Raw genomic sequence first — 21648 nt, 5'->3', positions numbered from 1 at the left:
GCCTACTTTTGTATGATAATGAATAAAATCCCACATGTGGGCAGTGGGGACATGTGTTTCAAAGATGGCAAGTGGGGAAGTTCTGCTTGGTGGTTAAAAAAGATTAAAAAATGGTGTGATTGTATAAATTAGAGATCGGTTAAAAAAATATCGAATTTTTTGAATGTTGGTAATAATATAAACGGTAAAAAAAATAGACGGTATATATTACATTAAAGTACCTACCGATTTTTTTGAATGTTGCTAATAATGTAAACAGTAAAAAAAAAAAACAGGCGCTACCTATTACATTAAAATACCTACCGATTTTTTTGAAGGTTGTTAATAATGTAAACAAAAAAAATGTGCTACCTATTACAATAAACTACCTACCGATTTTTTGAAGGTTGTTAATAATGTAAACGGTAAAAAAAAATAGCCGCTACTTATTACATTAAAATACGTATCGATTTCATTATTATAATAGTAATAACGCCTATAAAGTATCGATACTTTATAAAAATGTATCGATACATAACAATATAACATGTAAAAATATGACAAAATTGGTTTCATTATGACAAAACCTGTAAAGTTCTACCGGATATGTTGAAAGTATCGATTTCATTTAAATAAATATCGACACTTTTAGAATTTAAAAGAAAAACAGTAATAATTCCTATAAAGTATCGATACTTTAAAAAAAATATATAGATAAATAACAATATAACAGGTAAAAATATGACAAAACCGGTTTCATTATAACAAAACCGGTAAAGCGCTACTGAATATGTTGAAAGTATCGATTCTATTCAAATAAGTATCAATACTTTTGGAATTTAAAAGAAAAGTAGTAATAGCGCTTATAAAATATCGATACTTTATAAAAATGTATCGATATATAACAATATAACATGACAATATTTCTATAAATATCCATATTTTTATAGTAAGTATGAATACATAAGTTATGCAATTTATGTTTATTTTTTTAATTTAATAATAATATATTTTTTGAGTGTTTAAATATTTTATAAAATATTATTTAAAATTTAAATTTAACAATTTTAATCAAGATAATAATAAATATGTAATATCTATGTTTATTTTTTTAATTTAATAATAATATATACCGTAACATAAAAATAAATTATTAAACACGTATAATTACTAAATTAATATCTTAAAACTCACTCAAAAGATAATCATAAATTAATATTTTATACAGTAAAGTAAGTATGAACATTTATATATATGTATCGATACCTATGAGTAACTAAAGTTTACCAATTATCAAAATTTTTAATAATTTTTTATGTTTTATACTTACAACATTATATGTTTGACAACATAATAGATAACGTTTTATCAAATTTATTAATTATCTTATTAAATTTATAATCATACCATTTTTTAACCGTAAACAACCCCTGACAAGTGACTTTGAAGGGCCGCCAATAAAAGGGGAAATGGTTAGCCTGCCGAGGAATCCTACCACCCGTCCTTGTTCACGTTAATACTTTCCTTAATTATTTTATTGAAATATAAATGTGATTAGCATAGCTTGATAAAATTTAAAATTTTCATATATTTTAAATTTTTTATATTTTTTATTAAAAAATTTATTTTTGACTCAGAATTTAAATTTATCCCCCAAACATAAAATTCTATATCCTTATTTGGATGTGATGATATTTGTATTCACTCGTAGATATGAGGTAGCTTAGTGAGTGAAAAGACGAGATTATTTTCCACCTTCATTAGTTTCGCTTTCATCCAAAAGTTGTAGCCTAGATGTCTGTGGAGGGGTAAATCTTAGCTTTCTGGCTTGCAAACATACGGAGATTCTTTTATAAGTGGGCATCAATGGTCCATTCTCTATTTCATGTGAATCTTATATATATATATATATAGTCGAAACTTGTAACATGCTCCTCCACTTTCCAAAATCAAAGTATAAAATTTACAAGATATATTATTGGAGAGAAATATGTGAGGTGATGATGGCAAATGTTCTAAAACAATCTAGAATTTCACAAGTTAATATCATATTAAGCTGGTACACTATTTGAAATCATGCTTAGGATAAACTATTGCATTGGGGTTTTGCAAGAATATCATGTTAACCCTTTTCTTTGTAGGTTAAAAGAAGAAATTTATTCAAACCTAACCGCATTTCACTTTAGCTAAACCTTGTCTGTTTTGATGAATTTATTACCCCATGTAACGAGAGACACGGATTGACATTTGACATGATATTAGCAACTGTTATAAGTTGCACATATTCGACAATGGATGCAATAATGTCCCCGACAAACCTTTTAATTGCCTTAACCTACATTGTGATAAAATTTTCCATTTTCTTTTTTAATTTTGGGAGAGGGTTTTAATTATCTAACGGAAAGAGCAGCCGATCCACGTGATTGGGGTCCATCTCCTTCACCAATCGTCTTTGAGTGGTCGATCGTGGGACCCTGATTACATGCAATCCAAAAGTATTTTACAAGACAACCTTAGAATGACTACTACTTTTTAATATCTCTCATGCTTTCGCCATCAAGTTTTGAGCTCGGGAGTGAAGGTAAAAACTAAAAATGGTGGCAGCTTCACTGGGTTTGCATATGTTATTCCTCCCAATAAGTAGACCCAATTTAATGTTTCAGGCTACCGGCTAACCACCTTGTTTGAATAGTCTGACCATGGGGCTTGGCCAACCAAAAATGTGTCCATTTAGAGTTTTAGAATACCCATCAGGCCCCGTGCTTTATCATTTCCTTGCTAAAAAATTAGTCTTAACCTCGTTTCTGGTCGCTGATTTTGCAGCAGCATCCATGAAGCACTGCAGAAGTTCTTCATATACCTGGATAGATTCTTCAGTAATATTTTCATCAGTTTCTCCTATAAGATTCTTACAAAAACCTATAACCTCCTCAGAACATTCTTAAAAGAGTCCAATCTCACACCATTTGCATCATAAAGACGATTAATTGCTCAAATTTTATTCCTAACGGCATGAAAAATAAAACATGTGTTAATATCCCTTGAGATTTGGCTCCTATAGTATCAAAATAACCTACTCATGTTGTGCCCATCTTGAAACGAATCCTGCAAAATTCATTCACGCAAGTATTAGATCCACGATATCTGAAACTGGGCGTCCCGATTTTTAAACCATATCAAGTCCAAAAACCTTCACACCTCTCAATTCCATTTCCAAATCCCATGTGGTTTGGAGAAATATAAAACTCGCGGGACGAAGTTGCAGTACAAATATTATTTATGAAAGCGATGAGGCTGCATTAAAAAATGTGCACCTTGGACCGCATCTCTGCAGACAAGATAGCTGCATGTTCACTTCCCAACTTAATTGCTAATCCTTCCCTCCTCTATCGCTTCAATACTGTAGGCCCAATCTTCCCCCCCCCCCCCTAAAAGAAACTACACACTCCTAACATTTTGTTTAAAGAATATAATTTTTATTTATTTTTTTTAAATAATAACTAAGGTGAAAATGACATATTGGCAGAATTGGAGAGCTTCTTTGTCTTAATTATGAGGGGAAGAATGTGAGATGCAACGCTACATGCTAAGTAAGATGGGCCATGTTTGTTAGTTTTGCAGGATATTGGCTCCATCCAGGCTACGGCTCCATCATGATGCTTGTAGATCCTTTCATATTCTTTGTTTACAAAATAAATTCACTTGAAATAAAATTAAAATGAAAGTAAAAAGGTATTTTTATTTGAATGTAGTAAAAATATAACTATTTACTTAAAATAATAAATTATTTTTTAATAATCTGATTAAACTATTGAAAAATGTTGAAATGGTCCAAACTTAAAACGTATGTAGTATCATGATATTAATTGGATCGTCCTAGGTTGCATTGATGGAACTCATTTAATTTATGGGCCCGTCTCTATTTGTTGCTCTTTCAAATATAGATGCATTTTTTTAATTATTTCATTAAAATAGGTTTGGATCGAATCTCGATGGACGTGGTATACCGAATTATTTTATTTTGTACGCAAATACTTTTAAGTTTTAATAGTGAATGACTATAGAAGTAACTACATTTGAACAATTCGTCAAATCAGTGTTTTTAAAATTGGACCTTAAACCAGTAAAGGTACCGTAGTTCAACTGGTTTGAATCAGATTATATAAAATAATATTTTCATAAACTTTTACATAATATTCAAAGCAATATTAATATATACAGCACTACAAAAAAGTGTAAAGAGCATAGAAGAGCAAAAATAGGAGAACAAAAAATCCACATGGCTAAGAAACATAGAAGAGCATCCCAAAAGTCTAAGGAGTAAAAATAGGAGAACAAAACAATCCCACATGGCTAAGAAACATAGAAGAGCATCCCAAAAGTCTAAAGAGTAAAAATATGAAAACAAAACAATCACACATGACTAAGAAACAAAGAAGAGCATCCCAATTGACTTCTATAAATAATAGAGGTAATTTGACATTCAAAATTATGGAGCCTTTTGGTGAGCACAAAGCGAACTATTCTTTTGCTTCAATCGAGCTCGAGTTTCAAGCTTTAATTGAGCTTCTATTTTTTTTGAGTTCGAGCCTTTTCGAGTTTGAGTTTCAATATTATATTTCGAGTTCGAGTTGAGCTTGATAATTTGGCATTCAAAATCTCATGATAGATTTGGTATGCTATAAATATTTTTTTTTATTTATATTTTCTTTGATCATAAATTCTAAATCTACTAAAATCACTCCACCTCCTTCCTCTAAAGCCTTTCATTTCATTTCCATTTAAATAGAATTACGATTATATTTAGAATCTAGACTTTAGAGTTAGAGTACACACCTCAACCTAAAACAAGGGGTGGAAATAAAATACAATAGGGTTAATTACACTAGTTGTCATCTTTATTTTTTTTTATTTTAATCACTTATATTATTAATTTACCACATAATCAGTATTTAAAGGTTAACTTTTATTCAAAATATTGATAGTTATCTTTGAACATAAATTATCATGTTCTTATCCCAGATTATTAAAAAAATGATTTAACTTTTATTACATTAATGATGTGATATGTTAATAAAATTTTTAATTTTAGATTCAATTTATAAATTCTAGATAAAATATTAATTTAATATATCTATAATATTTTAATTAAAATTTTATAAAAACTCTAATCACCATCTTTTGGAGTTGCCCTTCCGGATATGGTTATTAATAAAAACTCTAATCACCATCTTTTGGAGTTGCCCTTCCGGATATGGTTATTAATTGCATTAATCAATTTTGTTCTAGGTTTTTTTGGAAGGGGAGGATAAAGCGGCCAAAGGAGCTAGGGTGGGATGGAGTTCGATTTACTATCCCAAGTCTGAAGGGGGTATTGGCTTGAAGAGTTTGAAGTGCTGGAATCTAGCGTGCTTGTATTGCTTATTAGGAAGGAGTTGCTCAAAGAGGGTTTTATTTGGGCGGCTTGGATTCACTCTTACATCATTAAGGATAACTCTTTTTGGAGTATCACTTGTCCCCAGCAGTGTAGCTGGACTTGGCGTACGCTGTTGCATTAGAATTAAAATAATATATATTACAATCGTGGCAAATAATTGTCCAAAAAATTATAAAATAAGAAAATAAACACCCACATTTGCATTGCCAATTTGCCATTAGAACGAAAACTTTTGTCCTTTATTTAATCTCCAATCCTCCATTACTTCGGTTGGACCCACTTTATGGATATTTTCTTCAAAAGTTAGGAATAATGAGTGTATGCAGACACTGGTTGGAATTAATTTGAAATTATTTTATAACTTAAAAAATCAAATTGTGATACAATAAAATATTGATGAGTTTGGAGAAATGATTTGGAGAAAAAGCTCATCATCTTTTCCACGCCACTTGGTAATTGTATGGAGTTGGCGGCTACTTGCATTCCATCACATGCCTTGTTGTTCATTCCTCTCTCGCTCCTACTCATCGTCCTCCTCCACCCCATATATATAATCTTATTTCTCAAACACCCTTTAGCTCCAAACCAAACAGACTCTCAGCTCTTCAGTCGTCTCCTATTTCTGTCTCTCTGTCTCCGTCTGTAAATGGTGATGGCTAGCCAACAGGGACTGGGGATCAAGCTATTTGGGGCAACGATTACGTTGCATGGCAGACAAGTAAAAGAACTCAACCAAGCTGACAATCCAACTGTCCACAAGAGGCCTGACAAGATCATACCTTGCCCTAGATGCAAGAGCATGGAGACCAAATTTTGTTACTTCAATAACTACAACGTCAATCAGCCTAGACATTTCTGTAAAGGTTGCCAGAGGTACTGGACGGCAGGTGGTGCTCTACGGAACGTTCCGATGGGTGCTGGTCGTCGAAAAGCCAAGCCGGTACCCGGTCGTGGTCTTGTTGGGTTTCCTGAGGGGTGCTTGTATGACGGGTCCGGTGTGCACTAGTTTGAGTGGGAAGGGATGGTGTTGGACGAGTGGCACACGACGTCCGAAAATGATGGTTTCCGGCAAGTTTTCCCGATGAAGCGGAGGCGAATAAGTTGCTCAGGTGTCCAACCTTATTGATCTATTCTCTCTTTCTCTTTTATTTTATTTTTATCTTTTGCGTAAAGAAGTTTCAACAAAAGATTAGAAAATTGTATATTATGCTTATAGACTAATATTGTAGATACAGGCTGGACTTCAAAGAATTTTCAAGTCTTCTACCGTTACTAAAGATTATTTTAAAAAGTTTATTAACAAAAGAATCAATAAGAAGATTAAATTAAATGGATGGTAGCGTAGGAAGAATCAATGATTAATAAAATCTTGGACTGAAATATAATTAGAAGAAATGTGGTATTGGGAGATGATGGGGATGCGAGTAGGATACAATCAACCCACCTATGAGGTGTCCATCATCCAATTTCATTAATCCACCCATATGGATGCGAAACCGAAACAGTCACCAGCATCAGCATCTGAATCATAATTGATTAACGCAAAATTGTTCTTGTGTCTTTAAGCTTAAACAAGTGCATTGACTGAGCATGTAACTCGAGAAAGAACAAGAATAATATTCCATAATAGTAAGGCTTTCTACACACTTGTTTTCATTTAAATTTGTTTTCTCAAATGAAGTTCCATCGCGAAAAGATTCCTGCCAAGTAATTGAGAATTTAGATTAGAGTGACCAATGAACTTGTTTTGGAAAAGGCAGAGGAAGAACATATGAAATGTTTCAAGTGTGAATGATCATTCGATAAACTTTATAATTCACATAAAAGAGAACATGAAATGTTAGAAGTGTTAATAGACACTCCATAAACTTTATAATTCAAGAGAGAGATTTTTCCATTCCATAACTTTTTTTTGCTTTTTGTCATATTTAACAACTTTTTAATTCATAATCATTATCTTTTATGGTATTTTTCTTTCCCTTGTAGATCTTTAAATTTTCGTGAGAGGTATTTTAGTATTTTCTGTTTTGTTGCTATCACTGCTGTTGTTGCTTGATGATGTTGATGCGATTGGATTTTATTGAGGACATTAATCCTCATCCTGTTCATCTTGATCGATAAGATTGTTATCATCTTTACCTTTATAAAAAAATAATCCTTTAACTTTCTTTTCTTCTTTGCTCTATCTCTAGTATTTTGTTTCATCGAATATGATATATCTTAAAATTATTGGTAAAAAGATTATATAATCAATAAACTTTGCCTCTTTCATCATAGTCGATAAAAATATAATTTTTTTTAGTGTAGACTAACATCTAAACTAATCAAAATTGGACCCAGCTTCTTCTCTCATGTTTGATTCGTTGCCATAGTTTGCAATCTGACCCCATTGAGTTGATGTGTAATAGATGTCGAAGGCTCCCCTTAATTCATTATTGCATATCGTTATCGGATATTGGTGAGAAAAACTTGATTCGAATTTTTTTTTCAGGTTTGAGTTATTTGAGTCAACTCGGATTATTAATTTGGTTTTTTATTTCGAGTCCAATTTAAAATTTAAAATTTCTTTACACAAAAATCAAAAATTTGAATATGTATTTTGATAGTTTTACGATTTAGTCACTAATTTCAATATTCTTTTAATTCTTTTTTTATTTTAAGTCTATTTTTAACCAAATGTTCCTAAACCATAGAAGAATCCATATGTACTTTAAATTCCTCTTTTCAATAAAATTTTTTCTATTTTTCAGTTTAGTCCCTTAATTTTTCATAATTTCCTTATTTCTTCAATTCATCCTTTATCAAAATTAAACCACATATTCATATACCACTATAGAATACATACGTAACTTCAATTTTTTTTACTAAAAATGTACTATCTTTTTTATTTAGACTCTTAACATTGCATTTTACTCAATTTGATATTTTGACTGCAATTGTTTGCAAATTCTTTCTTCTCATCAATTTATTGACTCTTTGATACTCTCATCAATATTTACTCACAAAATAAAAATATATATAATATTGTGAATATATTTTGTAATTTTAGATTGTATTTGATATATTAAATAACATTATAATGTGAGAAGTATATGAAAAGGTCTATAGCACATATTAGTAATAACACAAAGACATTTAAATTCACCTAGAGTCAACATTCAAATTCACCTAGACTGTACAATGAAATTAACGTTGTAATAATTAAGCATATCTAAACATTTCAAAATTTACTAATAATCAACAAATTTTTATAAGTAAATGGTAATGCCATTATTGACTAATATTGTCATTCATGTGATGTACTTTAGTCTATATATAGACGGGTTTCGTCTTTATTTAACAAATCACATGTCCAAAAATTAAATATGGTTTACAGTTAAAATATGGACATCCCTCATATTATACATCTGAACTCGACACTTAGCTCAAATGATTTAATTAATTCTAGAGGTATACGTGTTAGGGCATATTGATTTTATCATTTAATTAGGAGATTTCATAAGAAATAATTTGTTTACATTTGACTAAATTTGAGAGCAGTAACCCTTCAAACATGCAAACGAAAGTAAAAAGGATCCACACGGTTTAAGCCCCCATTGTAACTTACATCAAGAAAATGAAGTTATAGAATATTCAATCCAATTTTTTTTTTGTCATGTGAGGTCCAGAAATTGTATAAACAATCTTTGACTACAGCACATGCATGAGGATTAAAAGGGATAAAGGTGGGGATATGAGAGTATGGGATAATTATTACATAAGCCTACCGCCTGCTCCACCTTCCCCTTTAAACTCCTTTTCGAATTATGAACACAAACTGACATACAAGAACTAACCCAAATGAAAAAGAAACTGGGAATATGGTAAGAGTTTTCATTTGCATGTTGCCATAATATATGATTTTATAAGATTCAGTTTAAAATATTGTCGGACATATTCTTAATGTTTTTTTTTTTCGCTCGGCAGAAATAAATTTTATTAAGGAAGAAATGAACTACATCCAATTGTAGGAAAAGAGTACATACAATTGATCAAACAAAACAAACACCCAACAGAGCGATATCGATACGAACCACAAAAAACGCAGTAAGATAAACCATGAATCAGCTACTTTCTACAACGACTGACAATCCGACAGACTCAACTCAGAGAGATTCAAGACCCACAACCAGAAACAAAACTTTCAACGAATCAACACAGCGGCAGATCTTGCAAGGCTGAATTTCGATAGCCACTTTCCATCATGACATACCAGTAGGCTAAACAGACTCAACTAGCTCTTCACTGCTAACCGAGAAAACGAATTGCTACAGCTTCCTTAACTCAAATAGATTACATATCCCTTCTCCAACACACGCACAGAACAACAAATGCAACTCCACAAGCTCTATTATGGACAATTAGAATAACTACTCTATCTGAAACTCCACCAAGAAAAGCTCCAACCTTACCTATTCTTCCAAAGAAAGAAGTGTTTAACAATATTCCAAGTTAGAGGCCACAACAAATTATGTTGACCCATATGCATGTGATTAATGTTATACAAATATCATGTTTTCAAGTTTCAACCCATCAATGTGAAAAATCAAAACTGGCTTATTTGGTAAACAAGCGGCAATGGATAGAGCAGAAAGGGTTGAAGAAGATGGAATTTTGCCATTAACTTTTCTATTAACAATTAAAAACCCTCAAAATAAAAAAATAAAATCGACTAAATTTAACAAAGAAACTAGTTTCACAAAACCCCCCAAGATTCACAATTAAAAACATAACCCATGCAAAACAACATGGCCGATTGAAAGTAGGGTGCTATGGACAAGAAAACATATCTGCAGGTGGTTGACAGTTGACGACCGGAAGAGTACGACGGCGGCGAGATGCTACGCTGATGATGGTGGCTGGGCTATGGTGGTTGTGCGGGGTTAGGGCTTGGAGATTTGGGTGAAATAATTGAGAGCTGAATGAACGAGAGAGGCTTGCGTTTTGGGTAATTATATTAAAGTTTGTAAATAAAAAATGCCACTAAAGTATCAAACTATTGCTTTTATTGTGGCGTTTTAAAACAAAACGTACGAATGCGCCTTTCAACAAACGTCACCTTTTAACATTCTATCGCAGCGTTTATTCAAAAACCACACTAAAGTTACATTATTCGTGGCGTTTTTTTAAAGAAACACCGCTACAAAAGCCGTTATATATCAAACTTAGTTTAGTGTTATAAAAAATCAAAAAAAATTGAATCAATCCTTACCAAATACTATAAATAATTATAATAAATTCCCATAGAAACTTCCTGTCCTGAATTTGATAGCCATTATAATGCGGGTTTGAAGAAATAGATAAAGAAATGCGGTTTCTGAAAACCTTTGTATTGTATGCCCAACTTCTTTTTATATGAAAAATTAATGGTCTTATGCATTTAACTCTTCTTGAGGACTTGTATCAGCCGTTGGATTTAACTTCTCATCCAGTACCATATCAACGGCTTCTAAGAAACGATAATATTAAAAGAACTGTTTTAAATATATATTTTAGTATCTAAACTTTATTTTTATTTAATTAGGTAGCTGAACGTGACTTCTTTCTTGATTTAAATTGTTGTTTAGACTTTATTTTTTGATTCAATTTGATACTGAAGGTATTTTTGGTCCAATTAAGTATTTAAACTTTCTTATTAGATCAATTCACTGCATATAATTTTTTAGTCAATTTAATTATTATATTTAAAAAAGACATTTATATTTTATAAAAATCTAAAATTATTTGTATTCGTTTAAAATCGTCACATTCGAATGGATCTAAATTTAATATAATTCAAATTAAACCATGAAATTAAATTTAAGAACTTAATTGGACAACAAACATAAGCTATACAAACGAAGACATTCTGAAAATGGTTCTTATTTGATCAAAGAGGGAAGAAGGTAGAGGAAAAAAAGGACATTGACACTGCACAATCCAAACTAGAAAAAGGTGAAAGCAGCTGAATGTCTTTTCAAAACTGGTTTAACTTCAACTTTTTCAGACGTACGACTTGGTTTCAAGATACAGATCCCAAGCAACTGTAACATAACAACTAAAATACATAAACACACAGCTTCATTCATCTCCGGTACCAAGCTTTGCAACCTCTCCTGTGATGAAACAAACAGGCGACACTGTTAATGAAGACCATACCAGAGACAAGGTGAAACAAATGCATAATGTAATCATAAGTGCATAATCTAGGAAGTTACCTCCGTCCTCTGGGATGTCAGAAGTCCATAAAGTAAGGTTGTCCCTTAAAAGCTGCATAATCAATGTGCTATCTTTGTATCACTCCTCGCTTAAAGTATCCAACTCCGATATAGCTTCATCAAAAGCTTGCTTAGCAAGGTGACACGCCCTGCTTCACAAGTTTCACAATGTAACATGGCTGGCTTTCCAATATTATCCAGCAGCAGCTCAACCAGAACGTTATGACATAGCAGATTACCTTTCAGGAGAGTTCATAATTTCATAATAGAACACAGAGAAGTTCAAGGCCAAACCCAACCGGATTGGATGTGTAGGAGGCAACTCAGCTTCTGATGTATTTGTTGCAGACTGCAAGCAACTAATACCCATAAGCTCCAAAAAAATGTTTGGCATGATGAGCAAAATGACATTCGAAAAGTCTTCAAATTATTGGAATACCATCGCAATTGTCATAATTAAATAATAGCAAACGATGTACATGCTCAACATTTCATAGATCAAATTTAAACCAATTTCAATATAGTTGAACTTGCCTGATATGCTTTCAGGGACTGATCGGCGGCCTCTTTCCTCTCATCATCCGTCTTGAATTCCGCCATATACCTGTAATAATCCCCTTTCCTGCAACCAAATAAACCCCAAAAAAAACAAAAACCAATTACAATCAATCAACAGAAAAAACCCCAAAGAGTACTCACATTTTATAGTAGAACACAGTAGACTCTCCACCGGAGCAAGAAGGGATGAGATGCTCGTTGATCACGCCCATAATATCTTTACAGATATCGGACAACTCCAATTCCACTATCTGTCTGTACCCTTTGATTTTCTTAACATTTTGCTCACTCCCTTTGCTCTCTTCCTTTTGCTCGATCGAAGACAAGATCCTCCACGAGGCCCTTCGAGCACCGATCACGTTTTTGTACCCGACAGAGAGCAGGTTCCGTTCTTCTACGGTCAGTTCCACATCAAGCTCCGCTAGTTTTTTCATAGCAGTCACCATATCTGGAACACAAAAAAAAATCCAATAGTTTAAAATGTTGAAAGAAGAGAAGAACCAAAGTTTGTGACCTTGTTGGTTAGATCGAACCATCAAATCGTTCGGCTTGTTCAGCGAGCTTGGCAACGTAAACGAAGTTTTCACGTTCTTTGGAGAAATCCATTGCCGATTACAAGCTCTCTCTCTCTCTTGTTAGGACAAGACGAAGAGACTCGGATAGCAAGAAGGTAGCCTCTCTTTTAGGTTTTCTTTTGTTTTCTGGGTGTTGGTTGGGGAGGACCAGTCAGGGAGAACTTAGATGGAAAAAGGTTGAGGAAGCGGGGACATGACATCACTGCCCGGCCTCAATTTGGAATGTCTTGACCCACGCGATATTGGTGCTGTGGTACACACGTACACCTCGTTACTATTTTTACGAGGTCGTTTTAAGTAGTTTGGGTCGTAATAGTTTTATTTTTAGAGTGTTGCTACTCAAAACTTTAATATTTGTTACAACTCAAACTTTTCCCAGTGAACGATTTGGGCTTCACTAATCTGAATTAAAGAATTGTGCTTTTATGATTAAATAATAATTATTATTTTTAGAGTTCGTGGATTCGAATACTAATAATTATTAAACCATGAAATTAAATTTAAGAACTTAATCGGACAACAAACATAAGTATTAATTTGTACCAAGAGACTAAGTATTAAACAGAACTTTTAAGCCAAATTCAGACCTCAATTATATTTATCTAGAAAAATTACTTAATGCACTGCTTTCACCCACCGCCTTTGAATTAAATGTAATAACTTGTTAAAAATATATAATAGTTATGTCCGTTTTATATAAAATTTACAAATTATTTATTAATTATTTTTCAAGGTATTTCATAAATTCCATATAAAAAGTTTCTATAGAAAGAAATGAATTTTGAAATATTTCCAAGACTTGGTGGATTCTGAAGTTGTTATTCAGGAATTTGGCATATATTTTCCCTTTGTTTTAGGGTAACTATTGAAGAATTTGCCTTTAAAATGCTTCAAGAAAACATTAACTTAGAAACCGATGCACTTGCTAATCATGCAGAAAAATCGTAGAGTCAAAGGTTACAGCAAGATGCAAAGGAAGAAGATGGCTTTGACGATTGTTTCCATGGTACCTCTTTTCTCTATAGGTTTACTAGTGACTATTTCGATTTGGGAAATATCTTTTTCACGGATTGTTCGAATATAGTTATGTGAATGTGTTGGGAATTTCAATGAACAAAGCTACAACGAAGACATTCTGAAAATGGTTCTTATTTGATCAAAGAGGGAAGAAGGTAGAGGAAAAAAAGGACATTGACACTGCACAATCCAAACTAGAAAAAGGTGAAAGCAGCTGAATGTCTTTTCAAAACTGGTTTAACTTCAACTTTTTCAGACGTACGACTTGGTTTAGCTTCATTCATCTCCTGCACCAAGCTTTGCGACCTCTCCTGTGATGAAACAAACAGGCGACACTGTTAATGAAGACCATACCAGAGACGGGGTGAAACAAATGCATAATGTAAATCATAAGTGCATAATCTAGGAAGTTACCTCCGTCCTCTGGGATGTCAGAAGTCCATAAAGTAAGGTTGTCCCTTAAAAGCTGCATAATCAATGTGCTATCTTTGTATGACTCCTCGCTTAAAGTATCCAACTCCGATATAGCTTCATCAAAAGCCTGCTTAGCAAGGTGACACGCCCTGCTTCACAAGCTTCGCAATGTGACATGGCTGGTTTTCCAATATTATCCAGCAGCAGCTCAACCAGAACGTTGACATAGCAGATTACCTTTCAGGAGAGTTCATAATTTCATAATAGAACACAGAGAAGTTCAAGGCCAAAACCAACCGGATTGGATGTGTAGGAGGCAACTCAGCTTCTGATGTGCTTGTCGCAGACTGCAAGCAACTAATACCCATAAGCTCCAAAAAAATGTTTGGCATGATGAGCAAACTGACATTCGAAAAGTCATCAAATTATTGGGATCAAGCAATACCATCGCAATTGTCATAATTAAATAATAGCAAATGATGTACATGCTCAACATTTCATAGATCAAATTTAAACCAATTTCAATATAGTTGAACTTGCCTGATATGCTTTCAGGGACTGATCGGCGGCCTCTTTCCTCTCATCATCCGTCTTGAATTCCGCCATGTACCTGTAATAACCCCCTTTCCTGCAACCAAATAAACCCCAAAAAAACCAAAAACTAATTACAATCAATCAACAGAGAAAACCCCAAAGAGTACTCACATTTTAATAGTAGAACACAGTAGACTCTCCACCGGAGCAAGAAGGGATGAGATGATCGTTGATCACGCCCATAATATCTTTACAGATATCGGACAACTCCAATTCCACTATCTGTCTGTACCCTTTGATTTTCTTAACATTCTGCTCACTCCCTTTGCTCTCTTCCTTTGCTCGATCGAAGACAAGATCCTCCACGAGGCCCTTCGAGCACCGATCACGTTTTTGTACCCGACAGAGAGCAGGTTCCGTTCTTCTACGGTCAGTTCCACATCAAGCTCCGCTAGTTTTTTCATAGAAGTCACCATATCTAGAACACAAAAAAAATCCAAGATTTTAAAATGTTGAAAGAAGAGAAGAACCAAAGGTTGTGACCTTGTTGGTTAGATCGGACCATCAAATCGTTCGGCTTGTTCAGCGAGCTTGGCAACGTAAACGAAGTTTTCACATTCTTCGGAGAAATCCATGGCCGATTACAAGCTCTCTCTCTCTCTCTTGTTAGGACAAGACGAAGAGACTCGGAGAGGAAGAAGGTAGCCTCTCTTGTAGGTGTTCTTTTGTTTTCTGGGTGTTGGTTGGGGAGGACCAATCAAATCGTTCGGCTTGTTCAGCGAGCTTGGCAACGTAAACGAAGTTTTCACATTCTTCGGAGAAATCCATGGCCGATTACAAGCTCTCTCTCTCTCTCTTGTTAGGACAAGACGAAGAGACTCGGAGAGGAAGAAGGTAGCCTCTCTTGTAGGTGTTCTTTTGTTTTCTGGGTGTTGGTTGGGGAGGACCAATCAGGGAGAACTTACATGGGAAAAAGTGGAGGAAGCGGGGACATGACATCACTGCCCGGCCTCAATTTGGAATGTTTATGACCCACGCGATACTGGTGCTCTGGCATACACGTACACCTCGTTACTGAATTAGGCATCTTTACGAGGTCGTTTTAAGGAGTTTGGGTCGTAATAGTTTTATTTCGACAGTGTTGCTACTCAAAACTTTAATTTTTGTTACAACTCAAACTTTTCCCGGTGAACGATTTGGGCTTCACTAATCTGAATTAAAGAAATGTGCTTTTATCGTTAAAAAAATAATTATTATTTTTAGAGTTAATAGATTCGAACAATTATAAGGTATTTGATTGATTATTGTTAAATAGGTGAAAATCTTTAGAATAAATACTACTACTTAAAATCACTCTAGATTATTAAAAAAATAATTTCATCGTGTAAATTGTTTAATGGGTTCACACATGATATTTATATTAATTTTTATGTAAATAGAATCAGATAATTTTATCGAAAAAAGAAAATATTTAATATTATAATAAAGATTTGTAACCACAAATGTAAATTAAATATATAATTAGGATATATTATTATAATTATTGACACAATAAACTAGTTATTTAAGATTATATAAATATCATACAAGAAAATTTTCAAAAAAAAATCTAAAAAACTCGAACAAAAGATAGATTCGAATAGATTTGATTGTATTGACAAATAAATCTATGTAGAGGATTAAATTATTGAAAGACTATCATCATTCGTAAATCAAAATCGAGCATCGCGAGAAAAGTATCTCTAAATGTAAATCGTGTATCCAAATTCAATCTGAGGGTCTAAAACAAGGGAGATAGATAAGATAACAAATAAACATTATCTTGATCAATCGAAACGATGTCAAATCTAACACTGAGAAAATTAAATGAAAAGAACGATCAAATGATCGATAAAAAAGACTGAGAATGTGACATAAATACAAAAGAAAATGTGTCATAAAAAAATCATAAAAGTAAAGTTATTAGAAACTAAAAAAATAAAAAAAATACGATATAAAAGATAAAAATAAAATAAAAATACTACCAATACCAAAATATATGTCACCGCCAATAAACAAAGAAGAAAAAGAGAGCAAGCGGCACTTGATATTTATAATATAAACTCGCAGTTATATTTTAAAATGATTAATTTTATATTTATTGATAATGCAAAAATTACATTATCAATACATCAAATATAAACTTACCTGTACATACTAGTACAGTATATTATACATGCAACTCAAGGCAAGTTGATAGCCTAAATAATGATAAAAGGAATGTTGCTGCTACAATTGCATTTGATCAACTAAAAATTCAAAATCACATTGTCAGTTTTATTTTAAAAAGTAATACAAAACAAAGTTCTCTATTATTCTTGGGCTCTCCATCCAGAGTTTTTGAACCATGTCCGAGAGTCTTGGACCAGTGTGATACTAATCTGCTCAGGGACATCATTGATTATTCCTCGCCTGATGGAGCTACTGAGGATATTAAGGCTGCAATTTTCCAGCAGGGTGATGTAAAGGCTTGGGGGACTGTTGGGAATGATTTTGTCTCGGCTATTCGTTTTTTTCTTTGAGTCCTCGTCCCTCCTTGCTTTCAATGTCACGATGATGGTTATTGTCCCTAAGACTATTAATGCGAGTAGTATGGAGAAGTTTAGATTAATTTCTTGTTGTAATTTGGTATATCGAGTTATTACAAGAATATTGGTTAATCGACTAGCTGGCTTCTCCTCTGATATGATCGCTCCAAATCAATCGGCTTTTGCTAAGGGATGGAGTATTGTCGATAATACTTTGCTTATCGAAGAATTGGTGAAAGGGTATGCCAGAAAATCTGTGTAACACCCCAAATTTTGGTTAGTGACTAAATTGTAAGTTTTGAAAATTTGGTGGTTAAAGTATAAATTTTGTAAAAGTTTAGGGACTAAAATTATAATTTTATAAAAATATATATTTTAGCATGTAAATGAACAGATTTGCCTAAAACAAAAACTTTCGTGGTAATCAGATTTTTGATACGAGATTTGTATTAAAAGTTATAAAGCGATAAAGTTTGATATAGAAAGCGGGTAATCGGATCGAATCAGAATTTTAAAAAAAATTGAATAATAATAGATAAGGTTTGGAAATATTATTTCCATATTTTAGATAAGATAAAATTAACAGAGATCAATGTAATTTTTTAGATTTGGCCGAACAGTGAAATTTTAGTGACTAAAATATAATTTTTAAAAGTTTTATGGGAAAAGTAAAAAAGTCAAAGCCAAATTTTTTCATCTTTGACTAAAGAATATTTAAATGGAGAATATGACAATGACATTTGGTAATTTTTAATATTCATTAATGGAAAAAAAAAAGAAATTTCTCATTAATTGAATTTTAAGTTCAATTAAATTAGTTTAAATTACCATGTGTATTAGGAAAATTACTAGAAAAATCAAGAGTTCTTCTTCTCCATCAGCTTGCTGCCGTGAAACCCCTACAAGGTGAGAAACAAATTTCATTGTCATTTTTGAACTATTTTAGTAGGATTTTGGATTATGTTATGAAATAGAAAAATGTTCTCCATTAAATTATCTATCATTTGGTATAAGAAATTCATGCTAAACATGCTTGAATGTTGAGATTTGGTGATTAGGGTTTATGGATTTTGAGGATTTGATGAAAGATTTTTTATGTTCTTGATGTTGGAGATTAATTCTAAGGCTTATGTGATGATTAAAATCATGTGTAAAGTCTTATATTAGATTTGGCCAAGTTGAAGTTTATTGAGGTTAGATTAATTTTGATTTCATTTGATGTTGTAAAGGTTAGAATGGCATGAATTTGGTATAAGGAAGTTGAATTCGTGCTTGAAATTGAATGGAAATAAAGTTTTATGGTTCTTGGAATATTCGACCATTCAACGAAAATTAGGGAAAATATTGAAAATTTTCCTATAATCTAGAATTGATATTAGATGTGTTCTATGTGACTTGGAGATCAATTTGGAAGCTTGAATTAGAAAAAGTGCTATTTTACAAGTTGAGAATTGTGGCATATTATTGCATAAATTGGAGGGTTCAATGTTGAATTTTAACATTTGAAATGCTGGAATTTTTAAGTTGGGAAGTTGGTTGGAACCAAATTTTAAGTTTGGTAAATTTTAGTGGTAGAATTCGAAAAGTCCTAAAGTTTAGGTACTTGATTGCAAGTTATTAAATGTGAAAGTATCATTTGATAGCCTTGATTGGCGATTTTTGTTGGATGTTTTGAAAGTTATAGAACTTGATAAATTTTATGGTTGGATTCGGGCTTGCCTCACTTCCCCACGCTTTTCGGTTGCTTTTAATGGTTCTTTGGTGGGCTTTTTTGAAGGTGTCAGAGGAGTTAGGTAGGGGATCCTCTGTCCTTGTATCTCTTTGTACTTGATTTGAACGTTCCCTCCAAGATCTTAGATTTGACAACAAAGAATGATAACTTTTGGTTTCACCTGAAATACAAGAATGTTGCTTTGACTCACCTATGTTTTGCATATGATCTCCTTATTTTCTCTAAGGGATTTGCAAACTCGATGATGGGAATCCAAAGTGTGTCATAGTGCTTTTATACTTGGTAGGGTTTAAGGCTTAATCCAGCCAAGTGTGAGATTTATACTTCGAGGGTGCCTAACGAGGCTCTTGATAACATTGTGGGGAGGTTGGGGCTTAAGAAATGATGTCTTCTGATTCGATATCTTGGAGTCCCCTTGTTACAAGGATGTTCTCGGAGAAAGATTGTCGAAGTCTGATTGTGAATGTGAAGGCTAGATTGGAGCATTAGGCTAATAAAAGACTTTTGGTGTCAACTTTTCTCCCAAAAGATGTGGTGAATTAGGTTAATCAACTTTACATGATATTCTTTGGAGAGAAATGACGAGGCTGGAATGAGGGATAAGGTTGAAGGAATCATATTTGCACCCTTAAGTGAGAAAGAGGCTTGGGGTTGAAAGATTTGGCTTGCTGGAACAAAACGTGCTTTATTCAGTGTTATAGGATCCTTGTGGGTTGCTTGGGTTAGAGCCTATATTATGAAGGATGATGATGCATGGAGTTTCAAGCCCAGAGGAGTGGTCAACTGGAGCTTAAGGAAAATCTTTTCCTTCAAGGGGAGGCTGTCACTGCTTTTAGTGATTTGGATAATCGCCTAGACGATTGTGGTATGCGGTAGATTTGGATTAAGCTCAGGGTTAAGAGGGTGAAGGTCATGGCATCGATTAGTTTTGTTCCCAATGCACATTCTGAGGCATGCTATCATCATGTGAATGGCATAGCTAGACAGATTGCCTACTCACGACAAGCTCCTCTGTATGGGGATGCATGTGGCTGGTGGGTGTGTCCTTTGCAATAATATTGACGAGTCTCGTGCTCATATTTCTTTGGCTACCCCTTTTCGATTTATGTTGGGGACATTATCTTGGCTATGTGTGGTGTTTATCGTCGGGAGTTAGACTGGACGGATGAGGTGAACTGGGTGTGTACTCATCCGCGAGGTAAGTTGGCTCGCCACTCTTTTAGGTTTGTTTAGAAGCTTTTATTTACTTTGTGTGGGCTAAAAGGAATAGAGGATGTTTTGGAAATGTGAAATTTATAGATGTGAGGTTGTGCAAGCTAAATTTTATAGAGGATTTAAGGATAGATTGAGTCCCCAACTGTATATTGATTAGGGCATTGGGAGGTGAATGTCTTGATTTTAATTAGATACTCTAGGGATTGTGATATTCTTTGCTTTGGATATAATATATACATTTTATTAAAAAAAATTCTCAATCATTCACTAAATAAGATATATATACACTCTTTTGTAGTTAAAATGATTGGCTTAGTTAGATACATGATAACATGATGTTCATCGTCATCCATCTCCTAAACCTAAGTTTTCACGTAGCAATGTAGCATCAACTTTGGACATTTCGTTATGTATTTTTATTTTAGATAAAACTAAATGGGTTTATACCGTACAATACATATATATTGAAGCGCAAATTAACCTAACCAAAACAAAATCTAGTTTACAAACAAAAGCACCTATATATGTATATTATATACGTATATCACATAATAGAGCAAGCATGGGGGTTTTCATCGCTGAAGATAGAGCTGGCTGTTCATCAACTAGAGTAGAATAAGGCGGTGGCTGATAGTAACCATGATCATGTCCATCATACCCATGCTTGTAGTAGTTGTAGGACGACGAACGTCCAGTTGCATGGTAAGTGATCACGGGTTGTCTTTCATAATATTCGTAGTAAAACTGGTTCTCAGGTTTGTACGGGTACGGCCACAGCTCAGCTCTCCTTCCAGTTTTTCTCACTTTTTTCAACATCTTCTTCTGGTCTGCCGCAGCCCAACCCATGACCGTTACCTTTTGCATGCCCATATCTACGTCTACACTATCCACTCCTGAAACATATTAAAAACATCCAAATTAAGTCATCAAAATCTACCAAACCATAATCATTATGGACGTGAAGATGATCGAGAAAGAAACACCGATATACCCTTGAGTTTTCCAAGCTCCTTCTTTATCTTGGTGGCGCAGCCATCGCAATCCATACGTACTCTCATCTCTGTAATCTGCAGACAAAGAAGAGCAAATTATACAGTCTTGTTAAGTAATTACGCAATTGTTTGCTGCTAATATGATTTTTTGTTGATAATATGTTATATGAAAACGAAATAAACTGAACTGACCGTCATGTTTAGTATCTATAAGCTTCATGAGTGCGATGAGGACGTACTTATATATAGGGAAGGTCAACACTCAACAGGGATAAGAGATAATATATTAATAGAAAAAATGACAATTAAATGAATATATTATTCCCACTAGGAGCATTTTTATTCTCTCTTTTTCTGCAAGTTGCTTCTTGGGGACAGGCTTTGTATACATA

At 33.4% G+C, this 21648-nt stretch overlaps 2 protein-coding genes and 2 pseudogenes across 2 annotated transcripts; 1 reads left to right on the top strand and 3 right to left on the bottom strand.

Moving 5' to 3' along the window:
- Nucleotides 1-5985: 5985 nt before the first annotated feature.
- Nucleotides 5986-6821, top strand: LOC120131374 (annotated as a pseudogene).
- Nucleotides 6822-8927: 2106 nt separating this feature from the next.
- Nucleotides 8928-21350, bottom strand: LOC120131375 (heavy metal-associated isoprenylated plant protein 28-like). Its single transcript, XM_039148384.1, has 3 exons — nucleotides 21256-21350; nucleotides 20775-21157; nucleotides 8928-8940 (listed from the first exon to the last, which is right to left on the bottom strand). Exons 1-2 carry the CDS (start codon nucleotides 21320-21322, stop codon nucleotides 20796-20798), a joined length of 429 nt encoding a protein of 142 aa, XP_039004315.1. The 5' UTR covers nucleotides 21323-21350; the 3' UTR covers nucleotides 8928-8940; nucleotides 20775-20795.
- LOC120131373 (14-3-3-like protein D) lies at nucleotides 11302-15434 on the bottom strand. The gene is made up of 6 exons (XM_039148383.1): nucleotides 15313-15434; nucleotides 12352-12658; nucleotides 12187-12274; nucleotides 11892-12001; nucleotides 11653-11801; nucleotides 11302-11550 (listed from the first exon to the last, which is right to left on the bottom strand). Exons 1-5 carry the CDS (start codon nucleotides 15383-15385, stop codon nucleotides 11732-11734), a joined length of 648 nt encoding a protein of 215 aa, XP_039004314.1. The 5' UTR covers nucleotides 15386-15434; the 3' UTR covers nucleotides 11302-11550; nucleotides 11653-11731.
- Nucleotides 14089-15359, bottom strand: LOC120131376 (annotated as a pseudogene).
- Nucleotides 21351-21648: the final 298 nt, after the last annotated feature.

This window comes from Hibiscus syriacus, unplaced genomic scaffold, assembly GCF_006381635.1.
Source record: "Hibiscus syriacus cultivar Baekdansim isolate YM2019G1 unplaced genomic scaffold, ASM638163v2 tig00110556_pilon, whole genome shotgun sequence".
Classification (NCBI taxonomy): domain Eukaryota; kingdom Viridiplantae; phylum Streptophyta; class Magnoliopsida; order Malvales; family Malvaceae; genus Hibiscus; species Hibiscus syriacus.
This window is presented reverse-complemented; position numbering and strand designations above follow the sequence as displayed.

Excerpts from the sequence above, each read along its gene's own strand:
- LOC120131373 (XM_039148383.1), bottom strand. The coding sequence starts at position 15,385 with ATGGATTTCTCCGAAGAATGTGAAAACTTCGTTTACGTTGCCAAGCTC. Across the intron at positions 12,275-12,351 it reads ACTGTGTTCTACTATAAAAT|GAAAGGGGATTATTACAGGT; the intron begins GTGAGTACTCTT and ends ATTTGGTTGCAG. Across the intron at positions 12,002-12,186 it reads AGTCCCTGAAAGCATATCAG|TCTGCAACAAATACATCAGA; the intron begins GCAAGTTCAACT and ends AGTTGCTTGCAG.
- LOC120131375 (XM_039148384.1), bottom strand. The coding sequence starts at position 21,322 with ATGAGAGTACGTATGGATTGCGATGGCTGCGCCACCAAGATAAAGAAG. Across the intron at positions 21,158-21,255 it reads GGAGCTTGGAAAACTCAAGG|GAGTGGATAGTGTAGACGTA; the intron begins GTATATCGGTGT and ends AATATGTTTCAG.